General features: G+C 41.8%; 2 protein-coding genes across 8 annotated transcripts in view; one reads left to right on the forward strand and one right to left on the reverse strand.

Moving 5' to 3' along the window:
• Positions 1-16,052, forward strand: part of CDC42BPA (CDC42 binding protein kinase alpha) — a 322,274-nt gene that overhangs the window by 268,310 nt on the left and 37,912 nt on the right. For all 7 annotated transcript variants that reach the window (XM_073338668.1, XM_073338662.1, XM_073338664.1 and 4 more), the window contains 6 exons: positions 5,524-5,643; positions 6,390-6,470; positions 8,856-8,961; positions 9,702-9,838; positions 10,580-10,719; positions 11,441-11,522. In XM_073338668.1, coding sequence (XP_073194769.1) covers positions 5,524-5,643; positions 6,390-6,470; positions 8,856-8,961; positions 9,702-9,838; positions 10,580-10,719; positions 11,441-11,522 — 666 coding nt within the window. The remainder of the gene's footprint in view (positions 1-5,523; positions 5,644-6,389; positions 6,471-8,855; positions 8,962-9,701; positions 9,839-10,579; positions 10,720-11,440; positions 11,523-16,052) is intronic.
• The window catches only part of COQ8A (coenzyme Q8A), a 124,540-nt gene continuing 123,061 nt past the window's right edge, over positions 14,574-16,052 (reverse strand). Inside the window, exon 15 of the mRNA XM_073338683.1 lies at positions 14,574-15,553. Within this exon, the coding sequence (XP_073194784.1) occupies positions 15,512-15,553 (42 nt within the window). The 3' untranslated portion in view covers positions 14,574-15,511. The remainder of the gene's footprint in view (positions 15,554-16,052) is intronic.

A 16,052-nucleotide genomic window follows, 5' to 3' on the forward strand; every position in this document is an offset into this window, starting at 1 on the left:
ATTTTTCAGTTTCATAAGTGCAGTAATAAACATTTCTTTTAACACAGTAGATAACTTCCTAAATACAAAACTATGTAGACCTTTCCAGAAAAGTTTCATAAATTCTACTACATTGGTGGCAAATAGTTTATCTTTTAAAGATGTACCTTGAAGATGTTCTTCTGCATGCAAATATTCGGTTGCAAGGTAACCTTATCTCTCCAGTAGATACTCCTTTCTTTCTGAATATTTTGAAATATTTATGAAACTCCAGATTAGATCTCCAAATTTAACTACAAAAAGGATGGCATTTCTGTCTCTTGCCAATTTCTCCTACAATTAATTGCTGGGTTTTTTTGTTTTGTTTTTAAATATGAGTGGTAGGGATTTTGAGTGAGACCCAAGCAATTCATATTTGGATTTTGCAAAATAATTTAAAATGCCTATAGCACCATTGTCATATGGCTGGGGATATTATTACTTAAAAGGTATCATTAGTTTCTGACATTAGTGAAGATTTGGAGTTATAATTTGCACCTGGTAAATCTGAGCACAAAAAAGTATGCTTACTGCTAATTGTTGCCATAATGCTGGAAATATATTTTTTACATGTAGCGAACAGGTATATTGGTAAGTAGGAATTTTTACTTTTCAGTATGGAAAGAGAACACATACATCATAACTGGTAGAAACCTTTATCCATCTTGAGTTTAAGATGAAGAACATTCTCCACCAAGAGTTCTCTAAAACAGTTTGAAGCATTTGTAAAAATTACAAACCAGAGCACACCCTCATACTAGTTTTAAAAAAATTCTACAATTACACCTGTTCACTACTGTGAGTATATTTTTAGATGGAAAGGACCATTTATCCATGTTCAAGAAGGGCAGCTTGGAAATGTAACATGTTTCCTGAAGGGTTATATAGTTTATGGTACTCCATCCTATTGTTGCTGGGCAATTATTTTTTTGATTACCAGGGTGGCCATTCCCAACTGACCTAGCAAAGCATTATTTGGTGGAAAGATGGGGAAATTGTGATATGTGATAACATTTTTTTTAGAAAAGACAGTCAACAATCTAGCCTAGTGCAAACACCCTTGGTCTCCCCATTATTTATAGTGTAGTAGTTTAATTGCTAACAGAGAGAAAAGCAGCTACCTAGTCAGCCTACTTTTTAAAAATATATTTATACAGGAAAGTTCAACTCAGTGGACACATCTTGTTTTTGGAGTGGCTCTGCATATTCCCACTTAAGGGTACTGCACAACCTTGTGGTGTCTTGAGATAGAACCATTATCTAGCAGTGTCAGCTAGAGAACTCTCATGCCCCTCGAGGGCAAGGCTATATAGGGGGTGGGGCACCCTCATCACCTCAGTTCCTTCCAACTGCATGCCGCAAACAGATGTGACCCTCTCTGGTTTCTTCAGAGCCAGAGCTTGCTGCTTCTTAGATAGATAGTGTTAGCTATTAGTTTAGTCAGTTAGTGATTCTTTTTCAGTTCTGTGTTATGGCAGAACTGAAGAAGCAGAAAAAGGCAGGTTTTAAAAGGTGTCTTTCCTGCCCAGCTGTCTTCCGAACACCCAACGACCACGCGTGGTGCCTCAGATATTCACCTTCTGATTGTTTGATCTGAAGGCCTCTTCTCTCAGAGCCCAACAGGATAGGGAGACTCGCCTGCAGCTCCTTCTCCTGGAGGAAGCCCTCAAGGCCAGACCCTGTAGTTCTAAGTAACCTTCCGATCCAGAGTCAAAAAGACCTGTCTTGGCCCCTGTTGCTCCCACCAACAAAGGACTGAAGTGTTCCAAGAAGTAGCACTCCTGACTGGGATCAAATCCAATTCCCGAGGCCCGCTCAATAAAGCCTCTGAGGCTGCACAGGGCCAAAGCAATGACCATATGGTTGGATACCACAGCCCTGGTTCCAGAAGAGAGACCAAGAGACAGTTATCTCTGACATCTGACAGTTCGAGGGCACTGGTCTGCTCAGGAGAAAACCGTGCACATCAATGTATTGGAATTAAGAGCTGTTCGTCTGGCTCTCAAATCATTCCTCCATCACCTGCAGGTGAGGGTTGTGTAAGTGGTTAGAGGCAATACATCAGCAATGAATTAATCAACAAGCAGGGGGGTGCTCACTCTGCTCTTCTGTGTTCAAAGATAAGTCTGTGAAATTTGTGTTTTCGTCACAACATTTACCCTATGGCTCTGCATCCAGCAGGGGAAAGCAATGTACTTGCCGTTCATCTCAGCAGAGACAACTCCCCGGTGCACAAATGGTCTTTAGAGGATCAATTGGTTGAGACTATTTTCCAGCTGTGGTCGACCAGCCATAGACCTGTTTGCAACCAGACAACAAAAAATGTCACCTTTTCTGTTCCAGAGCAGGCTGGGACAGTCAGTTTTTGTCAGATGCCTTCCTTCTACACTGGGGAAGGTCCACTCCCCCCCATTGATCCAGGTAGTAAGGATGGTATGTCAGGACAGGGCAACAATGATACTGATTGGCCTGGCTAGGCCATGTCAGCAGTGGTTGACTGATTTCCTTCAACTGTGTGGCGGAGTTTTCATGCATCTTCCACTATCACCAGATCTCCTATCCCAGCAGGACACAGGATCTTTCATCCAGGCTCACAGTCTCTTCACAAGATAGTGTGAGCAATCTGACTTTGACTTGGTCTGCTCTTGAGCACTTGTGTTCTCCATCTGTGCAGGACATACTAGTTAACTCTAGAAAACAATCTACGAGAAACTGTTACCATCTAAAGTGGTCCAGATTTCAGGCATGGATGAAGGGAGATTCTGACTCCTCTCTATATTGGCTTTGTGTTCTGGAATACTTAAAGAACAGATATTATAGCTATCATGTCGGCCAGGAGAGTACGTGAATTGAATGCCCTTGTGGCTGATGCACCCTTCATTTCTTTCCCTGAGGACAACATAGTTCTCAGATCTGATCATAGATTTTTACATAAGGTGGTGTCTGATTTTCACATCAGTCAGACAATGCCAGTCTTTTCCCCTAAGCCTCACTCTAATAAACGAGAATCTGTCATACATGCTTTGGATGCCAGAAGGGCCCTCACCTATTACCTAGAGAGGACTAAAAGTTTTCATAAATCTTAGATTGATGTGCCTTATGCCAAAAGCCACATGAGGCATATGGTTTCTTCCCAGACTATTTCTCAGTGGATTAAACAATACACCGCTGAATAGTATACAAAAGCAAAAGTCCCCGTACCTGCTGCAATTCAAGTGCATTCCACTAGAGCTGTGGCTATGTCCTTCACCTGTTTTAGGCAGGGGCCAGTTGTTGAAATCTGCAAAGCTGCAACCTGGGATTTTGGTGCATATTTTCACCAAGCACAATGCTCTGGACTTGGTTTCTAGGGTGGACATAGGATTCAGCAAGACGGTGCTTCAGTCTCTATTCAAATAAGTCTCTGTTCCTGCCTCCAGGTTTGTTTCATCACTGCTTATTATTTCTGTCCCATAAGTGAGACTATGCAGAGCCACTCGAAGAAGAAATGAAGGTTACTTACCAGTAATCAGAGTTCTTTGAAATGGCTCTGCATATTCACACTTGCTACCTGCCTTCCCCTTTGTCAGAGTCCTTGTTTTCTGGGTCTCTGGCTTTGCAGTGAAAGAAACTGAGGTGGGGAGGGCACTCAACCCCTGACATAGTCTCACCCTAAGTGTGCCAAGAGTGCTCTAGCTGACACTGCTAGAAGATGGTTCTACTGCAAGGACCTCAAGGTGGTGCAGTACCCTTAAGTGTAAGTATGCAGCTCCATCTCGACTAACTTTGGGTACAGGCCAGTAACCTTCATTTTTCAGTGACGACTTGCTTCTGTCCAAGATTTTCAGGTAAATTGACTCAGGTCCAGTGCTACACAATAGAGAGTTGTAGTCTTGCCTCTGTGCCCGTAGAATCATCTCCTTAGAAAACCTTGGTAGCTTAGTTAGGATTGAGTGTCGGCATCTCATACAATATTAAGAATCAAGAAAAAGGCCCCTTGCACGGGCTGCATCTGTAGTCGGGATGGCTTTACTTTCCTGCAGTTCAAATTATGTACACCTACATCCTCAAAAAACAGCCATTTCTGTAGCAACAGTGGTTTCTCTAGCAAAGGAAATTTGTAGTTTGCTCGGTCTTTTTCCTCTGATTGTTAAACATAGTATTTAGCAATTTTGTAGTAAGTTACTAAATTTACTTGGCAGGGGATTTTTTTCATATAATTTAGCAGCGTTTGCAGTAACAGACAAATTTGTTGTATTGTCTTTCAAAATACTGTGAATAATTAGAACCTGAAGAATCCTCAAAAGTGAAATATTCTAGAATATACTTTATTACAAACTTTTCATACATCTTTGTCTAAAATGTGTTTCTTTAGAAAAGTTGCGTTTTCTTTTTCAGCTGTTTTTCCAATTTTAAACATTTAGCTCTTCTTTCCATTTAGAGCCCCAATCCTTCACTTGGATTCTCTGTATCTGTGCAGCAACCCACTGCTGTCAATGGGATTTCAAATATATAGGGCCCACACAAGCAAATCTAGTTACAGGAGTTGGACTGTAACGAAGCGACAACTCACCGATGCGGCGCCTCCTGCTGGTCGTCTGGGAATTAGCTCTTTCCAGTGTTGGAGCGCCCTCTGCAGGCCGGTGTCTCACCTGCCGCTGGCCCTGTGTCCTTCCCGGACCCCAGTACCCTTTACATTCGGGTGCTGCCCCAGCAGTACCCCACCACGCTCTGGGTCTCCCCTCCCAGGGGAACCCCAACCCTCTATACCCACCTTGCCTCAGTGGCTACTGCCAGTCACCATCTAGCCCCCACTCACTGGGGCACACTGCAGTTTAATAGCCACTCATCACTGGCAAGGGGGGTTAGGACCAGCTGCCTCTGCCTAACCCTGGGCTGCACCTCTGCAACCCCAGTACCTGTGTAGGCCTTCACCAAGGCCTCAGCCTGGGGGTTTACCAGGTGGGAGCTGCCCTTGCCCTTGCCCTTGCCCTGCTCAGGCACCTTCAGCTCCCAGGCAGCCAGCCCTTCTCCCTCCAGGGCTAGAGTGAGACTCCTTCTGCTTCTGGCCCACAGCCCGGCCCTGACTGAGCTGGCCACACCTGTGGTCAGCTACTCACTCAGCTTTTCCCAGCCCTCTCCAGGGCTGCGTTTAACCCCTGCAGGGGCTGGAGCGGGGTGACCACCCCGTTACATGGACCAAAAAGAGTAGTGTTTGAAAATATCCTAATTTGGCCTTTGAAAGGACTGCATAGTCAGCCTTCTCAAGAACTCATTAAGGTCCTGAACTTGCAAATGCTTAGGAACATGCTTATACTTAAGCATATGAATAGTTCAACTGAAGTCTGCAAATACTCACATACAAGGAAATTTAATTCTTGGAGTTGTATATCTCTTGCAAAAATGTTTAAAGTGTATTGTTCTCTCATAGGAACTCTGCTGTTTCCATATCTTAGTTTGAGAAGAACAGTGAATTATTAAAAGTAATTTTTTTTTCAATTATTTTTCCCTGTCATGTTTCTATAGATTGATTCAGTTGAGAACTTTACATTGTCTAATACTCCTTCACGGGATGAAGATATCAAGTCTCGCCTCCATTCAAGATCTAGGTCTCCTTCCACAGCTAGTGACATTGAACCAATTGAGGTAATCTCTGTGCTGATGCTTTGACGTTTTACTTACAAACTAAGAGTTTGTTCTGTACAGAAATGACTGCTGCAAACAGAGTTTGTCCTTCTGTTTAGGCTGAAATTCACTCATGTGCAGAGGCTCCATCAAGGACTATGCACCATTTTAAGCCTTTAAACATGAGTTCTCTACACCGCAGGGAATTTCCACTTTAGAGCAAGTTAAATTTTACCTGGGATACATCTGATTGGGCTGGGGAGTACGCAGGAAATGAATTGTTAAGTGCACACTGTCTCTTTTAATAACTCCTCTTTAGTCATGGTATATATTTTAAAAGTCTGTGCTAAAAATTACATTATACTGTAGTCTTCAATAACTCATTCTGAATCACTTGCATAACCATATTAGGGCAAAGTATTAAATAACTAATAATGTGGCCTGTATCATCTTGTTAGAATGTTGATTTTTGAAGGGGAAAATTTAAAGTTGGAAATTAGGACTGATTCTTTCAGTACAGACGAGGCAGTTTTAAACCACACTAAATGAATAAGTCTTTTCTTTATTAACGTAGCAGACCATTTTCTTGACATTTTCTGCTGTGCATCTTAAGATTAATTTTTGCTGAGTTTTTCCTATATTAGTCCTTGTCCCCCATTTTGGTTACTTTTCTGTTGGTTTTTTTTGGCCTTTCTGTTTTAGTCAAGCAGCTTTTGATAACGTGCCTTTGATATCTCACTACTTTTTTGTGGGGTGGTTGTGTTCAGGTTACAGATCATCCTCCACACTCGGTTCATACACCAGCCATGAGGACAGCATATATTGGATCAGGACTCTCTGCACCAAAGGTACTCGGTCACACCTTCAAAAATTCTGTATAAAACGGGGGCACATTTCATTCCTAAACAGTGGCTTCAGGAAACTTGTTTATCAGAATTTTTTTCTTAGAGTTGCCTGGGTGGTTTGTGTTTAAATTAAACTCCCCAACAAGATGCAAAAGATTGGAGTTGATTGCCTAATGCAAGAGTACATGGAGTTGATCGTTTGCTCTGCATATCTGGTCGCAGCAAAAGTGCCAACTTGGGCCATCTAAAAAGAACAGAGGGAGATTATAGAGCTAGAAGATAATGGAAGAAAATAAATGCCAGAGAACATTGAGGGGAAGATTCTCCCTTTCTTTGTCTTTGGCATGCAGCATGAGACACTTTCAGCTTCTGCTCAAAGTGACTGAGAGATGAAGATTTGGAGATAAAATTCACTACTGGTAAGGAATGATAGTGCAAGAAGCTCCCGACCACTTAACCACTGCACAGGGACACTGCTGCAGGGTTGTCGACTGAACAGCTGTGCAGGGGCGCTATGCTATGAAACTGACTTCACTGGCCAATGTAGGCCCAGCATAGAAGTTCCTTATTTGAGCGAGCTGAGAATGGAGGAGATATGGATTTGTCTGTGCAGATTCAGGAACCTCAGTATCTTTTTTGTAACCAGCACACGGTGGCACTCTGACTCTGATTGAAAGAATGAATTCCAGTTCTCCAGCTTTCCTACACTCCACTTGCACAGAAACTCTATATTTGGACTTTATGCCAGTCCCTGGAATTAATTTCACCCTTGGCTGAATAGTTTCATGTATTCAAGCAAGGGTAGAAGAGTTTCTATGGACATTTTTGAAAGGAAAGACTCAAAGGCTTAAATTTTCAAAAGTGGCTGAGTGACATCGGGACCTAAGTCCCATTTGAAAATGTTACCTATATCTGTTAGCTGTATTTCTGAAATGATTAATAGAAGTTTACCCATATGGAAATATTAGATAAAAGAAATGCATGTTTCCTCCCATGGCTATGTCAGCATTTTATACACAGATGGGAAACAAAGGTAACCACAAAATAGCAACAAGGTTTACCAAAGTTCCTGCTTGGAGACTGTTATTTCATTCATGTATTCAAGTGCCAGTTTTAAGTTTCTTAACAAAAACTTTTTGAACCTGTGAAATCTTGTGAAACAAGCTTTTTTTCCCTAGAAAATTAGCCTGTTTTTGTGAGCAGTTCACCATTGCACTAATTAATAAGTGATCTGTTCTTGGAGCTGCCTGAAGGGTCATCTTACATTAGGCTGTGCCACAAGCTTTCTAAAATGGGACTTATTTTCTCATCAGTTTCAGTCTGTAGTCAGAAAACTGCATATGAACCAAACAGGCTGTGTCATAAAGATGGATGCAGTCAGAGTCTTTAATTGGTAAATATCTTAAACAGCTAGCGTAACTATAATATTCATAGCCATCAAAAAATATTCAACAAAGGTCTCCCTCTCTCAAATCTTAGACGTTACACACATGGATGTGATATTTTGCATTCAGGAAATGTACTGTAGGAAAATGTTCTGTTCCCATTCCCACCACAGTCTACTCCTCTAGAGGAGATTCTCTTCCTGGGCAGAGTGGGAATAATCTATCTGCAGGAAATATGTGAGGCAGCTTCCTGGGCATCATGTAGAACCTTTTATGAATCAAAACAGACTCATCACACAGACAGTCATTTGTCTCTGCTATCTTTGTGGCAGCATATTTCTCCCTGTGGAGGAAAGGAATATATGCATCGCTTCAGACAGCGCATGTTCCCAGGAGTCCCGGAGAAGGGAACTCCCCTTCAAAATCAGCCTTATGTGGTCTCTTACCTTAAACATTTTACCATTGACGTTATGAAACCACCCATGCCTAGCACTGTAAAGCTGAACTATATCACCCATTCCAGTATTTAAGTCAGAATTTTAAACTATAGTGACCCACCCACATATAACTTTCCTCTTCCACTCACGCCCACTACCCTTAACATAAAGCTTCTGTGACCAGCATTTAAAAAAAAAAATGTTTGCCTGCAACTTCTGAAGGATACTATTGCAACAGGAGACAATTTATGGACTACTGACCTTGACAACCTTCCTTTCAACAGTGGCTGCAAACTCATGTGCTGGGACATGGTCCAAGTTTCCATAGTTAGTTTACGGAGGGTGATAGCAGCAATCCATAAAAATTGAGCTGTTTTAAGACCTGATAAGGACTGCAAGGTAAATTTTCAGCCAAGGAGTCTTGTACACAGCTCTTGTTTTTAATAAACATAAGCTGAGCTTTTAAACCCACATGTATGCTCTTTTATGTATGGTATGTGAAAAAGTAATTGTTCTTTGTGAAAAGTGTTACCAGAAATTAACATCTGTGTCCATTTGTTTCACAGCCTAAGGCCCACCAGTTTGTAGTGAAATCTTTTAATACCCCTACAAAATGCAATCAGTGCACATCTCTGATGGTTGGTTTAATAAGACAGGGCTGCACTTGTGAAGGTGAGTGTGACGAGTAAATGGGAGCTGAAGTGCTTAGAGTCTTATGGAAGGTGTTATGCAAACTATAAAAGCAGCGTTATTATGTTGAAATAATGCATTCCGTAATTTTAAGGTTTAACTCCTGTGTTGTGTTCTTCGTCTTGCAGCCTGTAACAATGGGGGCTAAGCATTCTGGGCATCTCACACAGAGGATTCTACAGTAAACTGTGTAACTGGGGAAATGACATGGTGTGAAATATCTAGACTATTATGGTTGATAGTTGAAGACAGTTTAGTCATTTATTCTAGATTTAAAATGGCAGCGAGGAAACATGGTAGATGTCAGGTGTGCTGACAACAGCCTGACGTTGGGGAAAATGACAGGCAAGCTGACGCTCGACCCCAATTTTACGCCAAAATAATAGATCTGAAGTTTGCAAGTGCCTCAGTCCTAACTTCACAACTGATACCTCTTTCTCCTTTATATTCCAAACCAGAGTGTTGGAACCGGGCACTCTGAACTTTGAAGAAGTTTGAATTCATATCAGAATCTGGCTTTTCAAGGCCATGTATTTTCTGCTCCTATGAGTAACTTTATTTCCCCCTCTTTCAGTATAGCAAGTTTTATTGAAATAATTCAGTTATTGGCAATGGAGTACACTTCAATCTGCTTTGCATGTATTATTACCACAGCTTTCACATTACAAAAGAAAGGAGATTTTTATATGAAACATTAACTGCCTTTTTTCTCCTCTGATAAGTATGTGGATTCTCATGCCATGTGACCTGTGCAGACAAGGCCCCAGCAGTGTGCCCAATCCCTCCTGAACAGACCAAAGGCCCTCTGGGGATAGATCCACAGAAAGGCATAGGAACTGCATACGAAGGTCATGTTCGAGTAAGTATCAGGAAACTGGAATTGGTAGCCTGGTGTTAACTTTGTTGTTGTCCCAATCTGTCAGGGAATTAAAGGCTAGCTCTGAATTGTTTTATTGTGTATTGTTTTGTTTTAAAGTTACAGCCTTGGAGACTGAAGACCTCTGATTATTCACAGAACAGTTATAGCATTGGTAGCGGCAATCAAGCTCCTCTCATTCTGCTATGCCAATGTACTTTGAACCTGTCTTGGAGAGACTGCTTCTAGAGTAACAGGCTAGTTCAGCTACAAGTCCAGTCAATCGTTCAGCCCTTCTATTGAGACTAGTGTCAGCTGTGGTGGTGGTTTCTTCTGAGGTGGTTTCTTCTTCTTCTTCTTTCTTCTGAGGGCATTGTACTGAGATCACCAACAGCCATCAAATGTTACCTCACTATCTGGGCTGCATTCCAGCAGGTGAACTAGAGATGTACAAGATTGTTTCTTCTTGTATCAATCCCTCGGTTCCTTTGTTAGGAGTTTGTGGGTGTAGAAGGGTGAGATAGGGACAGAACCCAGGATGTTACAGGTTTTCTGTAATATAGTGTAGCGCTCACATCTGACACTTGGACAGGCTGCTGGGCTGGCTCTCATTTCTTTCACTGTACGCTTCTTCTATTATTGATGCTACTCTTCATTGTCGCTGACAGACCCAATACTTGCATTATGCTCTTTTGAAAACACCAATTCATGAAAAGCTGATCAGTGCTATTTATTTTACTATAGGTTCCTAAACCAGCTGGAGTAAAGAAAGGTTGGCAGAGAGCACTGGCCGTGGTCTGTGATTTCAAACTCTTCCTGTATGATATAGCAGAAGGAAAAGCATCCCAGCCCAGCGTGGTAGTGAGTCAGGTTATTGACATGAGGTAAGCTGTTTAGTGCTGAGTGGGGCTTTCTGTGGAAAACAAGAGACAGCAAATTCTTCATTTTGAGTTCCTTGGAATGAAGGTTACATCCAGGAAGGTTCTGTATCCCTGAGCAATATTTTAAACTGAAGCTTGTTTTCCAGTAAACTTCATGGCTATTGAAAACTTCTAGTTAAGACATCACAAAAATTTGTTCTGGTATAAAACTTACCACACAAGGTCTCAGCCAGGGAGCTAAATAAACTTTTTGTTGTTGTTCTTATACCAAATGTGGTTATAACAACCGATAGTGATTAGTGGCTGTAGCTGAAATTTTGTCTCTTTGGCTTTATAAATAACCAGTGTATGCGTTTCTGTATAAAAATCCAGTGTGGTGTTATATCTCTATACCCAAGAGTTTGTTCTGACACCAACAGTCCGGGGTTAGGGGAAGGGGGGAAACTGGGTTTTGGTTGGCTTTTTTTAACCTAAGTAGAAACCTAATGCAGAATAGCTGGCTAGATTTATCTCTGTGATTGTTTGTGTAGTCAAAAATTGGTTACAACACACTTGTAAGTTATTTCTGCTGATGCTAACTGGAGGATGGAAAATCAAGCTATTTTAAAAATTAGGTCTGGGTGCTATATTATTGTGTGCTTCAGACAATAGCTCTACGTTTACTGAGCAAGCACAATGTAAAATGTTTTGCTCCCTTCTAAATGATATTTGTTGTCTCTGTAAGGGATGAAGAATTCTCAGTGAGTTCTGTCTTGGCCTCTGATGTCATCCATGCAAATCGAAAAGATATTCCCTGCATCTTTAGAGTAAGTATGTATGTTTAAACCTGATTGGTCTAGGCGCAGCTTTGTTAGTATGGTGCAATGGGATTGAGCCACACACACTGCCCTTCGTTTTTGAACTTTTCTCTCCATTGCTAACACGGATCCAGCTCCTCCATGGTAGCAGTGGTGCATAGAATTATTATTCATTATTTGTATTGCCATCATGCCTGGGAGCCTGAGCCATAGACCAGGACCCAAGAGTGCTAGGCACTGTAAGAGAGAAGAAAATGGTCCCTGCCCCAAAGAGATTACAATCTAAGTAATGTTTCAAGAATATACTTGCACCTTATTCTCATAGTAAAATTATGTTTGGTACCTTTTAGAAGTTCTATGGTCTCCCTTTCACTGAGCTCTTATTTTTGTTAATCTTCTTGAAGTGTCTTTTCTTTCTTTGTTATTCTTTAGTTCTGCAATGATCTTCTACATCTACATTTTCTGACCTTAATCTTCCCCCACATCTGTATTTCATATTATTCCTTGAACCATAATGCATACATTTATTGTATATGTGCATATCTCTGTTGAATATATGGGCTTGATCCCTGCAAACTCCCATTCATGTCAATGGATAGGAATTGAGTGCAAAATATACACATGAGATCTGGATTGTAGATATGAAAGTAGGAGCTTACCTTCATTGTTTTTTTCTTATATTCTTACCCTTTTTCCTAAATGGTTCCCACAAACTTCGACAATGCATTGTTTTATCTTTGTTGCCTGTCTGATTCCCCTCTTATTAACTTCCTAACCATTGCTCTGTTGTTCCATTCCATTTTGTTCCATGCTTTCTCTCCTCTTCTTTTGTTCATTGTGCTGGAACAAAAGAGAAGCCTGAACCACAACACTGGATCCAGAACTATAGGGAAGATCAGGAGTGAAATCCTGGGCCCACTGAAGTTGATGGCAAAATTCCCATTGACTTCAGTGGCCCCAGGATTTCATCCCAGATTTGGATGTAAAGGTACATCTCTTGCTGAAACTCAGCATCTACATTTCCATGTATTTAGGGTCCTCCAAGTGCTAACAGATTACATTATCATTATTCAATGCTCACATTCTGGCCCATTTACTGTATGCATAGTAAATTAAGTCTTTTCTTTAATTCAAAACCAAGTAATGAATTTCTTCCTTTCTGATTTCCTTTTTTGCATAGTATGGAAGGAAGCAGTCCCATGCCATGGCAAGAAACATTTTGCTAGATGTATACTTTGCACTCTGTGCCCAGGAGCTGCAATCTCCCATTACTGCTAGTTATGCCTTTTTCCAAACTTTTTAGAATTCAGCTACCTCCTCAGCTTCATGGCTCCTTCTAATTAGGCAATTCAAGTCTGATTCATACCTTAAAAAGTATGCTCCCTTTGTTGTCTTTGATTTCAGGGCATAATGATTGTGCCCCCTTTTTCCTTTATAATCTTCCCTTTTAGATCCGGATCCTGAAGTGACCTCCCAGTGGTAAGACCCCCACACCCATATGGAGTCCTGTTGAAGTCTGCATCTATGCAGAGATCACTTCAGGATTGGAAGAGTGCCTTACTCCTCTCCAGCTGTTTTCTACTCAGTCTCTGAATTCTAAACAGTTTAGATTCCTTAGTGCTAGTGGAAATACTATAGTGAGTGGTCCTGTAAAATGCATGGGACTAGACTAAATGAGTTAATGGTCTGGGTGGGGGTTGGCCCTCTATCTATGATTCTGTACTTAGCCTCTCCTGATATTCAGTCCATTTTAATCATGGTCCTGGTCCTGAATTCTCATCTATATACATATTCCTTTACTCTTTCTATTTTATATAATGTTTTAATTTGTAAATTTGCAGTTAAAACTTTGAGCCAAATTCTGCATTCCTTCACTGAGCAAAACTCCTGTTGGCTTTAGTCAGAATTTTGATTGATAAAAGATTGCAGAACTTGACCCTTTGCTAATGTGGCCATCGTCAGACTGTCTGGATATTTAGCCCACTTCTTCTTCACTTTAATATTTTTCATTACCTAATAATCTTTCCTATTTTATTTAAATTGCTTCCTCTTTTCTGTGCTGGTCTCTGTCTCTAGCCATCTCTCTACAAATTAAAACTCTCACCCAAACTCACATCCCTATCAGTCAGTACATTGTTTGCAGTGTTGTAGCCATGTTAGTCCCAGGATATTAAAGAGATTAGGTGGGTGAGGTAAGATCTTTTATTGGACCAAACAGTATTTAGTCCAATGTAGCCCATTCCATTGTATAGTTCTACAGTAACTCCTCACTTAACGTTGTAGTTATGTTCCTGAAAAATGCAACTTTAAGTGAAACAATGTTAAGTGAATCCAATTTCCCCATAAGAATTAATGTAAATAGGGGGGTTAGGTTCCAGGGAATTTTTTTTTTTGCCAGACAAAAGGCATTATATATACCTTTTTAAATAATTTTAAACAAGCAATTTAATACAGGTGTAAGTTTTAAACAATTTTAAAAAAACAAGTTAATACTACAGTCATTACTGCTGAGTATGAAGCTTGGTTGAGATGGTGGAGTCAGAGAGTGGAAGAGGATGGACTGTCTGGCTGCTCCTCTTGCTGTTCTTGCAAGCACAGGCACTGACTTTGCCAGGGGCAGGGGGCTCAACCCTCGGCCCACCCACTCCACCCCTTCCCCTAAACCCCTACCATTGACCCTCCTCTTCTCCCCCCACCACCTCCCCCTTTACTTCACATGCTGCATCCTCGCTCCTCCCCACTCCCTTCTGAACGCTGCAAGCCAGTTGATTGCCGTGGGCACGAGGGAGGGGGGAGGCATGCTGAGTCCTCGCTCCCCTCCCCCCCAGGGAATCAGCTGGCTTGCAGGGCAGGAGGGAGGAGCGAGAACTTGGCATGCAGGCTCCCCCTTCCTCCCCTGCCTCCTGCCCCGGTCAATCAGCTGGTTTGCACTGTTCAGGAGGCAGGGGAGGGAGGGGGAGCTTGCGAGCCAAGTCCTCGCTCCTCCCTCCTACCTCCTAAATGCTGCAAGCCAGCTGATTGCCCCGGGCAGGAGGCAGGGGAGGGACGGGGAGCCTGTGTGCCGAGTCCTTGCTTCTTCCCCCTCCCTCCTAAACACCGCAGGCCAGCTGATTGCCATGGGCAGGAGGCGCTGAACCACGGGGTCTGCCGGGGGGCGGGAGGCATGTGGGGAGGGGGGGGTGTAGGGAGGCTGCCAGCTGTGGAGAAAGCAGGCAGCCAAACAAAGTAAGAGTGGAGCATTGCACAACTTTAAATGAGCATGTTCCCCAATTGATCAGCAACGTAACAACGAAACAATGTTAACCGGGACGACTTTAAGTGAGGAGTTACTGTATTTATTATTTTAACTTCCCCCATGTCTCACAGAGCTAAAGTGTCAACAAGATGCTTAGATTCCTAATCTGCCACTGAATGACTTGGCCTTGATCATGCCACTGGTAGTATTTCAGAGAATATTTCTCTTAAATTCTGTTACTTCATCCTACTACTTAAATCTTCAAACGTGAATTTCAGGAGCTCCAATCTGCTTCCACGTGTGTCATTGGTTCCAGCATGGACCAAGACTATGAGCTGCTCTTCAATTTTTACCAGCAGCTGGTCCACCTGGGATGTGATGTCACCTACGGTGGGATGCAGAAGGCAACAAACCATGCAAGATTCAGAGTCATGACTGAACACTGTACAGTCTCCATTTCTAAGTACTGAAACCCAGCATTACTGTCTGCCCTTTTTCTGTAACCCGTTCTCTGTCCTTCATCGTGGTTTGTGCTGTGTTCCATGGTGCCATAAGGCTTTACTTCGTTACCCTTTGTCATGGGGCTGACTTTGTCAAAATCCAATTTCTCCCCCAATTGAGAATGCATTTAACAGAAGCATTGCATTTTTCCTCTCCTTCCTTTTTTCCCCCTTGCTTCCTGGTAGTAAAACATTTACTTTTTATTGTTCAGTTTTCAATACCACGTGTTCAGTACCCCCCTCATTATGTCATGGTTCCCGGCCTACTTTCGGAGAGTCCTTCTTAGAAAGCTTCTACATAGCAACTGAAAAAGAACATGAAAAACACAGTAAAGATAGGTAATACATTACAGGGTCCTTCCCACATTTGCCATTCTCCCTCTCATGACTACGTGAGTATCATTTGGATTAAACTTCACAGTTACTGGGAATGTAGAGGAATTAAATAAGTATATTTCTCTTTGAGGCTGTTCAAATTCTTTTCAAGTACTCTTATTCAATACAAAAAAGAAAGTGTTACCAGGAAATAGAAGAAAAAAATAAATAAAATGAGCTAGATTAGGGTAAAAAAAATCAACTGTAGCCCAGTTAGAGTCAGTTATTTACAAGGAATCACAGAAGACTACACACAGGCATTGTCTCCTGAACAAACCCACTTCCTTGGGGGAGAAAAACATAAAACAAAAGTATGCTTCTCTGTGGAGACTTTTTCTTAGGGCTTTTCCTACTTTATTCTCCAGCAATTCACAAAGTAACATCAACAACTGCTACTCTAAATCCATTACAGACAGCCCAATTAAAACG

The sequence above is a fragment of the Lepidochelys kempii genome, chromosome 3, assembly GCF_965140265.1.
Source record: "Lepidochelys kempii isolate rLepKem1 chromosome 3, rLepKem1.hap2, whole genome shotgun sequence".
NCBI lineage: Eukaryota > Metazoa > Chordata > Testudines > Cheloniidae > Lepidochelys > Lepidochelys kempii.